Source organism: Drosophila simulans, chromosome 3L, assembly GCF_016746395.2.
Source record: "Drosophila simulans strain w501 chromosome 3L, Prin_Dsim_3.1, whole genome shotgun sequence".
Lineage (NCBI taxonomy): Eukaryota > Metazoa > Arthropoda > Insecta > Diptera > Drosophilidae > Drosophila > Drosophila simulans.
In genome coordinates, this window is record NC_052522.2 from 22611983 (window position 1) to 22624601 (window position 12619).

At 35.7% G+C, this 12619-nt stretch overlaps 1 protein-coding gene across 23 annotated transcripts in view; it reads left to right on the top strand.

Moving 5' to 3' along the window:
* The window catches only part of LOC6739169 (B-cell receptor CD22), a 79713-nt gene that overhangs the window by 40764 nt on the left and 26330 nt on the right, over positions 1-12619 (top strand). For 15 of the 23 annotated variants that reach the window (XM_039293902.2, XM_039293904.1, XM_016171974.2 and 12 more), the window contains exons 3-14: positions 4215-4386; positions 4449-4597; positions 6996-7004; positions 7359-7529; positions 8181-8339; positions 8411-8487; positions 9255-9353; positions 9412-9571; positions 9713-9824; positions 11905-12086; positions 12155-12330; positions 12467-12598. In XM_039293902.2, coding sequence (XP_039149836.1) covers positions 4215-4386; positions 4449-4597; positions 6996-7004; positions 7359-7529; positions 8181-8339; positions 8411-8487; positions 9255-9353; positions 9412-9571; positions 9713-9824; positions 11905-12086; positions 12155-12330; positions 12467-12598 — 1598 coding nt within the window. The remainder of the gene's footprint in view (positions 1-4214; positions 4387-4448; positions 4598-6995; positions 7005-7358; positions 7530-8180; positions 8340-8410; positions 8488-9254; positions 9354-9411; positions 9572-9712; positions 9825-11904; positions 12087-12154; positions 12331-12466; positions 12599-12619) is intronic. The other 8 variants (XM_016171984.3, XM_016171977.2, XM_016171973.3 and 5 more) reach the window with 1 other exon arrangement.

Here is a 12619-nt window from a genome sequence, read left to right on the forward strand (position 1 = left end):
GCTGGTCCAATTCGGATGCGCTATCAGGCGCGCAGGCGTAATAAAAGCTGTTTATCTGCTTCGGTCGGAACAAAAACAGGACGTAGAGATAGATACTGATTAGTAGCTGATCTTTCTTTCGACTCTGTCGGTTCAAATCTTCATATGCAAGGTGGTTCGTTTGCATTTTTTATACGCTAAGCCAAATATTTAGATGTGTTTATGTTTTTTTATTTTTCTTGTTTTACTCACTTTAACAATTTTTCATCTGCTTTTATCCGCTTCTAGGCAAACTCGAGAAATTCGATTCTAGAGACAAAGACGCAGCGCAAGTTTGTTGACTCAAGTTGCCACGCCCACTCTAACGCCCACAAACCGCACAAAACTGGCACGCCAACACTTTTGAAAATTGTGTTGATATTTTTCACATATTTGCCAAAAAAAACTTTTTGCCACGCACACTCTAACGCCCTAATGCCGCCCTCACGAAATTCCGGGTTCGCATTCAAACTAGCTATGTAAAGGGTATGTGAAAGTCGGCTAACTCGACTATAGCATACTCTCTGTTTTTACGGCTTATCTAAGTGTAACGCCGATGCCGGTCTATGTGTCTTTCCCAATTCTGCACTATGCAGGTGCTTGCTGGTTCCACCTCGCTGCCAATATTAATATAATTGTTGGTGGTAGTTGTGTTCTTGGCCAAGCGTGGCCTGTGCCAACTCCGGAATGCCGCCAAGAGGTTGGATGACGGAACCGTTTCCGGCGTGAAATTCTCTTTGATGGTGCCTAAAAGGACCTATTTCTTTCGAGTTGCGATGAAGATAGTGACGGCCCTCAGTGGCTCCTCTGCTATCAAGAAAATCTGATCAGCCTAACAGAGCCTAAAACCCCAACCAATAACATACCACCTGCTAGCCACGCTGAAGCCAGTGAAGAAGAAGGTTGATCGATGTTTTGGGTAGAAGCCAGCCTATGGAGTCCCACAACCTGGCGCGATATTCAAAACCACTAACTTTCCGCGACACTTCCTGTAGCCAGGGTACCGCCTTATAAACCTTCGGTGAACGCCTCCAAGCCGGGATTCCGCCATTCTGGTCAAGAGAGACGCGAACTATTGCCACTCAATCCGATTTCTCTCCCCAGACAGCCATCAACTTTTCCGGAGCACAATCCGCCCGCAGCATGTTGCTGCCAACATGTTGCTGAAACATAGGTTGCGCATGCCCCCGGACTTATCGCTCCGTGTTGCTAGCAACTAATTTCCAGATACATTTGCTGGTACTAGCGCCCTAACAAATCTCCCCCACCAAAATCTGCGTGGGGAACGCGAGAGAACCAGGACTGATACCGCGATTAGCCAGCTATTGCCGTATGCCCTTCGCGTGGTATTTGCCTAGGAATTTGCCCTGCATGTCTTCTAATTCGTAGTGGGCACCACCCAACCGTTTCCTTATGCGAGCCATCAGAAATCTGGGACCAAACTTGGCGTTGTAGCCTTCTGCAAAGTTACTTAGCTTGAAATATCTGCGAAATACTTCTTTGCCTTCAACAAAGTTTGCCATTGTAGTACGAAGATTATATTGTTGCCCCGCATGCAAGTTTCACGAGAGGCCAAGTACTTCTTGATATCCGGTTTATGTCCTGGGCAGAAATAATATTCACGAATCCGCTCGATCGTTTTATGAATTCCTCTATGAGCGGAAAGAGGGTCATTATGTCACTTTCTGAGAATCTCCGCAACTAACTCTTTGGGTACCCACTACTTCCTCTGGTATTTATCATGAACCGTTTCTCCCACTGAATGCTCGGCTCTCCTATAAGCCCTGCCATCCTATACTTTAACATCGGGCAACCGACCCTTACAACCTTCCACCCACCCAGCGATAAAATCTATATATTCTGCTGATCTAAAATGAACAGTTCTTGTTGGCAGTCCAGCTCATATATATATTATCCTCGTGCTCTCTTGACAGAACATCTGGTACCACATTCAATTTTCCTCGCCTGTGCTCAATTTTAAAAGTGTAGCCCTGTAGCTTCAAAGGACACCTTCCCAGACGAGAACTCAAATCGGTCTGAACGAAGCATGGTCCGTGATTATTCTAAACTCATGACCCACAAAAAAGGACATGAAATTATTCTTCTTCACGATCAATAGCCGTGTCGATCTGGCCGTGTCCGTCTGTCCGTATAAACGTCGAGATCTCAGGGACTATAAAATCTAGAAGGTTAAGATTTAGCATACAGATTCTAGAGACAAAGACGCAGCGCAAGTTTGATGACTTAAATTGCCACGCCCACTCTAACGCCCAATAACTGCAATAAGCTGCCATACCCACCCTTTTGAAAAATGTGTTGATATTTTTTCACATTTCTATTACTATTGTAAATTTCTATAGATGTAAGCGACTACGCCCACATTTTTGAAAATTTATATCGATATGCCAAAAAACATTTTGCCACGCCCACTCTAACGCCCTACAGCCGCCAAACTGGTCACACCCACACTTTTGAACAATTCTTGAATTGTTTCTCATTTTATTCCCCAATACCTATCGATATAAAATTTCGTTTTCGCATTCTCGCTAGCTGAGTAACGGGTATCTGATAGTCGGGGAACTCGACTACAGCATTTTCTCTTGTTTTAATTTTATTTTTCCTCTTTCCAATTTCTATCGGAATACCGAAATTGTTTTGCCGCGCCCACATTAACTAAAACAAACCTTCCATATGTCCTTTGACATTTTAAAATTTTGGAATGTTTAATCGTGTTTTACTTATTAAACACAAGCGAGATACTTAATCGGATTTCTGGAATTTCAGATAACCATTACTCACCTAGCGCGACTGCAAACGATAAATTTGAAGTTTTGTGGCAAATCAATATAAAATTGCAAGAAAAATGATAAAAAGAGGTCGGCAGTTTTGAGAGCGTTAAAGAGGGCGTCAAAAGAGGGCGTGTCAAGACAAAATCTAAATCTATTTTAAAAGGGTGGTGGGAACACTTTTGTGCGGTTTGTGGACGGGGCAAAAACCTTTCTTGCCAAATCGATAGCAAGACTAATACAGAAATGAAGAAATCAATCATTTATTAAAAGTGTGGGTGTGCTATTTGTTGGTTTGGCCTCAATTCAAATAATTGGGCGGTTTGTGGGCGTGTCAATTCCTGAAACAAAGATCAGCTGCATCGACATCTCTAGAATCTGAATGCAGTGATGCTGATCCTTCCTACACAGTAGTATAAATATTTTCGTATCGCTTTGCGATTTTTGTATGAAGTGGGTTTCTATATATACTGTGACCCATTCTGATCTATTGTACTACCCCTTCATGACTCAAAGATCTCTCTGAAGTCCAATGCCAGGATTGTCAAAACGAAAGTCGACTATACGTATACCAGTATCAATAGCCGAGTCAAACTAGCCATGACCGTCTGCCCGTATGAAGATCTCGATCTCAGGAACTATAAAAGCTATAAAGTTGAGATTAAGCATCATACATCTAGAGACAAAGACGCAGCGCAATGTTTTTGACCCATGTTGCCACACCCACTCTTACGACCTAAAACCGCCCAAAACTGCCACTTTTGTAAAATTTGTGGATGTTTTTTACATGATTTATAACTTACATATGTAAATTTCTTCAATTTGCCAAAAACTTATTGCCACGCCCTCACTTTTGGAACATTTTTAGATTTTTCTTTGTTTTATTGCTTGTCTTGCCAAATATAATTGTGAAAATTTAAACAGTTTGGAGATGGTTGGAAGATGGGTTATGTAGGCTTATTCAATTCATCTGGGGAGCTAAAATTCATGAGCTCGAAGAAGATCTTTTCAAATATTGTTATCTTAAAAATAAACTATATGTAGCTTGTCATATAAATACAAACCATAAGGCACGTTCCAAACTATATGTGAACAGTCCAACGCTATTAGCATACGATTTCCCATAATGATGTATTATATATAAACGACATCTGGACACGTTTGACGTATTTTAAACAATTAAATTTATTTCCCTTTTTAAAAATCTCAAGCGAAAACATGTATTGGACATGTATTGTACCTTCTAAAATTGTAAAACCAAATAAATAATGAAAATTAATTATTTTTCAAACAGTTTACTTAAGTCCTATCTAAAAGTGTCGCTTATTTTGTATGGTATTTTATGTAAAACAAGCGTTTTTTTGAATGTTTATGTCAAAGATATAATATTGCTGTTGTATTTTTTTTTAGATACCACCATTAGTCAGCAAGAAAGTCAATCAGTTGTGCTACCGTGCCCCGTCGATGCAGAAAAGTGCGGAAAACTCCACTCACTAAATTGGTTTAAGGGCGATGATCGCATTGCTGCAATGCTTCTTGGCGATAGTAATGTCACGAGTGTTAATAAAGAGTTCGACGAAAGGTATATAATAAACGTATAAAAACAACGGTAATTTATTTTAATCTTTTTTAATCCTTTTCCAGGGTTACTGTGGAGCAAAACCCATACAGACTAGTAATTAAGGACTTAAAAATAGCTGATGAAGATATTTATCTATGTGATACTACATTTTTTATACCAGAAGAAACTTGTGATAACTTTAATGGATATCGAATAGAATTGAGAGTCTTAGGTAAATAAACCAATTAAACAATATATGTATTACGTTTGTTATTATTATAACCAAACTGCATGGCAAATGAGCTTTATGGTCATTTTAATTTTTTGTGTACATGTACATGTATATATTGAGTTACTTTGCAGTTCCGCTTAACGACATTTAATCGAATTAATTCAGCCGAAAGAATCTTCAATGTTGCTTAACCACATGTGATGCTAAAATAAATAGACATGTCCTACGAATCATCTCGAATAAGATAATCTAGATTAATAATAATAAATAAACATCGCCTCTAATTCAACAGCAAAGCCCCATATTTTCGTACAATGTATTTTCAAAGAGAGAGAGAGAGATCGTTTGAGAGAGTGTTAGTCGGCGAGAGCAGTATGCTCTGCCCGCGTAGAGGACCAATGCACTGTGGAAAATTTGACCTGTTTTCTTGGCATAAATCAATATCTCGTAAACTAAAATTTTAATATTTTAATAAAATTTAATCAATAATATTCTCCACTGTCTACATATTTCAACGTTAAAAGAGAAGTCATTTCCATATTCCTCTCCACAATCAGGATAATCTAAACATTCGTCTGCAATTACACGACAACAATTCAGTGATTTCTAGCGAAAGAGGAATTCGCTTATGTTTTTGAATGCGCCTGCTTAAATTTAGAGATGAAATAATGGGGTCTGAAGTGAATCAGAATCAGATCTCATGAACTATAAAAGCTTTAAGGTTGAGATTAAGAATATAGATTCTAAAGACATGGACGAGCGTCTATGCCAATTTGCCACGCCCACTCTAACGCCCACAAGCATCTTAAGACTGCTATGACTACACTTTTGAAAAGTTCGAAACAATTTTGTTTCACTTTATTCCCCAATATCTGTTAACATCCCAGCAAAATTATGTAATTTCGTGTTCGCATTCCCGCAAGCGAAGTAAAGGGTATCTGATAGTCGGGGAACTCGACTAAAGCATTCTTTATCATTGTTTCCCTCTGAAACCATGATTTTATCGACGAGACTCCCCATTTCTTTCACCGATTTGAAAAATTAGTAAAATTTTTAAAAATTATATCCAGCTATGTAGTGGACTTACACCATGTTTCCAAGTAAATTCAAGCTAAAATTGTCTTCCGTCCATGCCTGGTATTTTGTTGAAAACTTATCCCGTTTTCTGTTGCATGTTTTCTATTTATGCAACAAATTGACATGAAACATGCGCGCTTTCTCCCAAAAGCGCTTTGTTTCAAAAATAAATTGGCAAATTGCAATGAGTTTTTCACGAGGCATTGCGAGCGTCACACTTCTAGAGAGGTTGCTACCTAAAAATTGAATTTTAGCGAAAAGTCGATAAAAGTCGCACATAAAGGCTATATGTTCCGAATAGGGAATTGACCGCTATAACAATATGGACTAACACACTACTTCAACAAATGTCAAAAATGTGTTGAAACTCTTTTTAAAATTACTAGATAAATGCACAAATTGTTAAGTTGTTTGGGCCTTTTGGTTGAACAGATATGCATTTGGACACTTTACAGCTGTTTTTTTTACATTGGAGTGTTAATTCAACATTTCATTAACTTAACATTAAACTGTGTTTTATTAAAATTCGAAACATTTTGAAAATCATATCATTGCTAAAAAAAACAGGTCGGATTCCCCACTGTGCAATGCAAGACAATTTTTAGCAGTCATAAGCTGTGAAACTGCAAAATAGCTTAAATTTAGTTTTCTTGTTTCTGTCTGTTAAGTTACTTTCTAGATGTGAACGAATTCCAAAAAGCTGATGCAATTATCAGAGGATACGAGATATTCACTTTAAACTTATATTTCTCACATTTCCTTTAGCTGCGTAAGGGGTATCTGATAGTCCTTTTAAAGAATATGTTTAGAGGTAGAATCAGCACCTTTAAGTACTCAGGTGAAATTCTTAGCACCTGAAGACCTCAGTATACGCTTTTCCATTATCGATGATTACTTAAAGAAGATATGTCTTGGCACTTATAATGAGTAAACTTTTATTTTTTTGTGATTTCTGCATAATTTAAAACTGAATTTCTTTCTTTTCGGCTAGTAGTTGCCACCCTACCTTTACATTTCCATATTTTTAACCATTCTCTTTCTCTTTCTCTCATTAAAAACAAAACATGCGACAAATTTCATAATCATTTAATATATATACACTTCTTTTAACAAACGAAAACTATAAAAAACCCACCGCCGACATGGAAAATAATAATACAAATAACCCTCTACCGCAATAATGAAAAAACACGTTACCTTGCCCGGCGTTAAAATTGATTAAATATCATTTTATTTGCAAAATCCCCTAATCCTTAATTCCGCCTAAATATGTTGTATTTATTAATCATTTTATTAATATATCTGCGTGATAAAAATATAGAAAACATTGGTAAAAAAATAATTAAATACTTAAATATATATATTGTGTTTTAGCTATTATAGCTAAAAGGGAAAAGCCCCCATTAAAAGTTCGTTAAAATTAAATTATATCTTTGGTTCGGTTATTGGAATTTTTGTATGTTTATTGTTTTTAAAAATAAATGTTCTAAGTGAAACGAATAATTTTCAATAACAGTTTTCATTCATTTATACTTAAGTTAAAGGGATAGTTTTATTTTATACATGATTTATTTAAAATCACAATTAAACATGTTTATCCATTTAAAATTATACCGTACTCACACACAAACATCACAAAAACGGACCAATTTTAATATGTTGGATAACAAACTCACGTGTTCAGTGCCACCCACTGAGGTAGTTATCTTGGATGCAAAAGGAGATCGAATCGAGAACGGCAGTGTAGTGGGCCCCATGCAGGAACGCCAGTCCCTCAAAGCTACGTGCACTGTAAGGAACACCCGGCCTCAACCTGAAGTGAGCTGGTTTCGTGGAACAAAGCGTCTAACAACTTGTAAGTATTATATTTATGTATTATATTAATGAAAATCAGTAAAGAAGTTAACAATACAAATATGACTACGTTTCCTTTCTGTCCGAATTTACAATTAAAATGGCTGGAAACATAAAAATGGTGTGTGAATCCATGAAACAAAAATTGTTTGCAATTATCATTCGAATATTTGAAGGAACTATTCGATAAAGTTAAATGCTATTTTAAATGGAATTTATATGTTTGGAATGAATGAAACTCACAGTATTTGGTATAACTATACCATCGTTGCTCATCGCCTCTGGCGATGTTTCCATGTTTTAAATTTATTAAAATGAGAACACCATTTATCTTCCAGAGAAACGTTCAAAGACTTAGAGTCAAATAAATCGATACTAATTAATTATGTTTCACTTTAATAGAATTATTTAATGGTTAATCTTATAAAAAAATCTTCTAGAACAGGATCGCTAGCCTAGGTAATTAAGAAATATTCGTCTGTATGTACACCTGAAGTATGAAAAGTAATGTCTAGTTCTCAACATAAAAATGTTGTTAGCGATTACACAGGACACACAAACTAACAATTACTGTCGGCTGCCGAAAAAGGCAATCTATTTTACACTTCATCAACATAAAACAATTTGTTATGCTTCTTTTTGATTTATTTAGACTCCCCCACGCATGACCTAGTCGATGGTCTTTATACGTCAACACTCGAGTTGGATTGGACATTGTCTCGCGAAGATCTTGCTCAGGATATTGAATGTCGCGTGAAATCTGCCGCAATACCAAATGTTACTGTAACTAAGTTTAGCGTGGATCTACAAGGTACTTCAGAGTTCAACGATTTCTTGGAATACGGAATAAGAATCAAATTTTATTTCTTTTTTATTCAACAGTTCGGCCAACTAGCATTGACATTAATGGGGTAAAACATCACACAGTGCAAGGCAGCAAAGTGGTTTTAACATGTGACGTAAGTTATAAAAGTAGTAAGAACGTATAAAAGTTATTAGAAAGCCAAAAAATATATTAGGAATGGATCAAAATTGTGTAAAAAAAATGCAGAACAATCGAATGGCGTCATTCAGCTTAGTCTAATCAAAATTAAGCTTTTAATTTATAATACCGATACACTGAAATAAAATTTGTTGACGGACCAACAAAAGGCAAACAAAAAGGTTGTTTTCCATAACATTAGCCATATTTTCAATTGTTCTCTATAAAGTTATGTGTAATAAAAGGAAACTCACCGAGATGGAGGACCTTTATATCGGCTTTGCTTCTTATAAATCTCCCTCTCACTCACATTAGCCGAGCACTAGTTATTGCAAAGGGTATACAGGATTCGTTGACAAGTATTTAACAGCAAAGTTTCCGACTGCATAAAGTATATCCCTTCTTAATAAGGATCTCTAGCTGAGTCGCTTTGGCCATGTCCGTCTGTTCGTATAAAAGCCGTAATCTCATATATATTCTAACAAATGCAAACAAACTTCTTGTCACGCCTCTTCTAACGTCCACAAACCACCCTATACATACGTCCCAATTTCTACCGAAATTCCAGAAAATGTTTCAAAAATGTTAGTAACGGTTATCTGATAGTTAGAGAACTCGACTATAGCGTTCTCACTTGTTTTCTTTTCTTTTTTCTCTGTTTTACTTCTTATATGTCATTTCAGAAGCTTAAGAACATCAAAAGTAATTTTGTAAATAACGTAAAAAACTTTTAACTTTTCATAGATTCACGGAGCTCGACCGGCAGTAAATCTTACTTGGTATAATACAACCACCGTAATAAGTTCTGGCGAAAATGAAATAACTGAAGTTCGGACTAAATCGGTAAAAATTAAGTTGTAAAATCGACATAGATAGTTTATTAGCAATGTTTTCTTCATAGCTCGAGAAAAGCGATGGCACCTTTCACACTCAATCCGAACTAATTTTTAATGCCACTCGCTTTGAAAATGATCGCGTTTTTCGCTGCGAAGCGGAAAATATTGTTTTGCAAATTAATCGCGAAAAACCAATTTCATCTGCCCTCACGTTGGAAGTCTTATGTAAGTATGCAACTTTAAAATGTTTAATTAAAGATTAATATACTATTTACAAGATATATGTGTATATATCTACTTATTGAAATTATGGGTTAATTTTTACATTATTTGAACTTAACATAATATTATTTTCTTCTGCAACAGATCCCCCCGTAGTCAAAGTCAGTCCATCTGCTATAACTGCCAATACAAGTGAAATAGTTCTTCTTAATTGTGAATACTTTGCAAACCCAGCTTCTCTGACTCAAGTTGAATGGTAAGTAAGCTCCGTCTGTATAAACGGAGAGATCACGAATCTAAAAAAGCTAGCAGACTGCTCTATAAACTTAGTAGCTAAGGTTCAACTCATTTAAAATGTCCATTGGCAATCCATTCCAGTCGAATATCTATCTACTGCTGGTCTTAAGTTGCATACAACTTTGCTTCATATTTATTTATCAAAGGGCGATAGAAAGAAGTGGATATGCAAAAACATTTCTTATTTAATGATACTTTTAATAAAATATTCAATGATTATACATATTTAACCGAATTGTGTTTTTTCTAACATTTTATTAAAGGCGAATTTTTCTTGGTCATTAGAATAGACGCACGTTGGCTTTTTAATTTTTATAGGAAAAGTATTTGGATTTTAAATTAAATTATTATTTGGCGTTACTATTTGATTTATTTGCAATAAAAAAAACTTCAGTAATGAGTACGGCCTCCTTTGTTCGTAATAACTTCATAAATCCGGTCCTTCATAGAATGATACAATGAATCTATCTATCTAGAGTCGTTCACGGAAATCTTGCTTCAAGCACGTTTAAAAGCTGCTGTTAACGTTTCCCTATCTTCGTATTGCTTTCCTCCTTCGTATACTTTCCATGTTAGCCAGCCCCAAGCATTTTCAATTACGTTAAGATCTGGAAAATATGATGGCCAATTCATGATAATTACGTTTTGAATCGAAATGAAAGACTTTACTACTCGAGAATTATGAATAGGAGCATTGTCGTGCTGATAAATCAAAAGAATTGGTCCAAAAAGATCTTTGAATTTTGGAAATATGGACTCCAACAATGTTTTGAAGCGACCGCCGTTCATCTTTTGATCGACAAAAACAAGTCAATTGTTCCATACAATGTGATAGCACCCCACACCATTATTCCCTCTTCTCGGCTATGGTGGCGACTTAGATATAGCTCATCTTCCCGCTAATCGTGATAATAATATTGAAATCCACCACAGCCATCTAAATTAAAACGTTTTTCATCAGTAAAGACAACAGAACGTTAATCATTTAGACGAGTGTCAGATTGGACAGTCCACGTCATGTATTCTTTCGCGAATTGAAGTTTTTCTTTGTGTATTGCATTCAAGGGTTTTTTCGATTTTTAGACGCTTCAGGTGTTCTACATTTCTGTTTGTACGCTGAACAGTTGATAAGCTTGCTTTTAATACGGCCAATTCCTTGATCTTAGCAGAATTCGAAGCAATTCTAACAAGATGGCGTTCTGCTTGTTTTAATCCTCTGGATCCTTCAAATATCTGTCAACAGTTTTGGAGCTGCGATTTATCTGTTTGGCAATGTTGCGATTGGACAATCCTTGCGAGTGTAGGATGTCTACTTTTCGACGATCCAATAAGCTCATAACAGCAGCTTTACCCATTTTTTCTTCAAATGTACCTCGGAAACACTTTATTTGTTTATTTTTTATATTTTTTAAAACCAAAAGTTTACACTTGTCCACGCAATACGAAGAAATTGAAGCTGCGTCTAATTCAATGACCAACCGATAACACTCGTGATAACCAAAGAAATTTGTAGAATCTTCAAATCTACCGTTATTTTTTCGCAAATCAACCAGCTGTGAGCATTTTTTTTATCGAACATGATTCGAACTTTGATAATAAAAAGCATTTTGGACAATTAGAACAAGCATGGAAATGAATAATTGAGTTTGTTTAAAAAAAACGAAGGTGCGGAAATCGAAAATATTATTATTATTTTGATTATAAAGTTTTCTAATTCTGTACACAAAAAAAATGTATATTTAATTGCGGCTTATATCATTTAAATTAATCGGAATAAATAAAGTGTTATTAATACTGAAGTGCAATACTGCAATTAAAATTGTTACTATTTAATTATTTAAAAAAATTGTTTTTATTTTTTAATATTTCCTCGGTGATAGACTTTTTCACTTATACTATTACAAGACACTTTCCAAGCTAAGCTTACTTTCTTATTTTATTTAAGATATTTAAAGCATCATAAAAATAAAGCATAAATATTTTTACATGACATGTACTTTAATCCCAAAAAATATACATATTTGCTCTTTAAACTTCAGGTATCGGAATGATATTTTAGTGAATGTCAATGACACGACTCATTATAAAGGTGGTAATTCGGAGAATGTGGCTCTTGTTATAAAATCTACTGAAAAAGAGGACATTGGAAATTATTCATGCCAATTGTCAAATAATATTGGCACAGGAACTTCTGATCACAAAATAAATCTTGACGTGCAGTGTAAGACAATCTACGAATGTGCCCCAATGTTTTATAACATTTTAATATGCCTAAAATCTTTATTTCAGATGCCCCAAGTGTTGAAATTCTAATGATACCGGAAGGACCGGTGAAGGAAAGCGATGAATCAAATGTGACCCTATTTTGCAACGTCTTGGATGCAAATCCGTCTGTTCTTACCAAAGTGAGGTGGTACGCCAACTCTACGCTCCTTAAGGAACTTCCAGACTGCGAAGAAACAAGAGTACGTACTTATATTGGTTTGTTTTTACCAGTCAAATTGTCTATACTCTAATGTTTACTGTTATGATGACAATACATTTGATTTATAAATAATACTTTAATAGTAACTTTATTTTTTTTATTATTTATACTTTTAGGAGGACCTGTGTCACATAGACCCCAGCAAACTTTTGTTGGAGAGCATTGGTCGTGGCTTCTTCTACAATTATTCCTGTGAGGGATTCAATGCTGCAGGCTGGGGTCCACGAAGCGAAGATAAAGAGCTGTTGGTTGGTTAAGCCGCTTTTAGC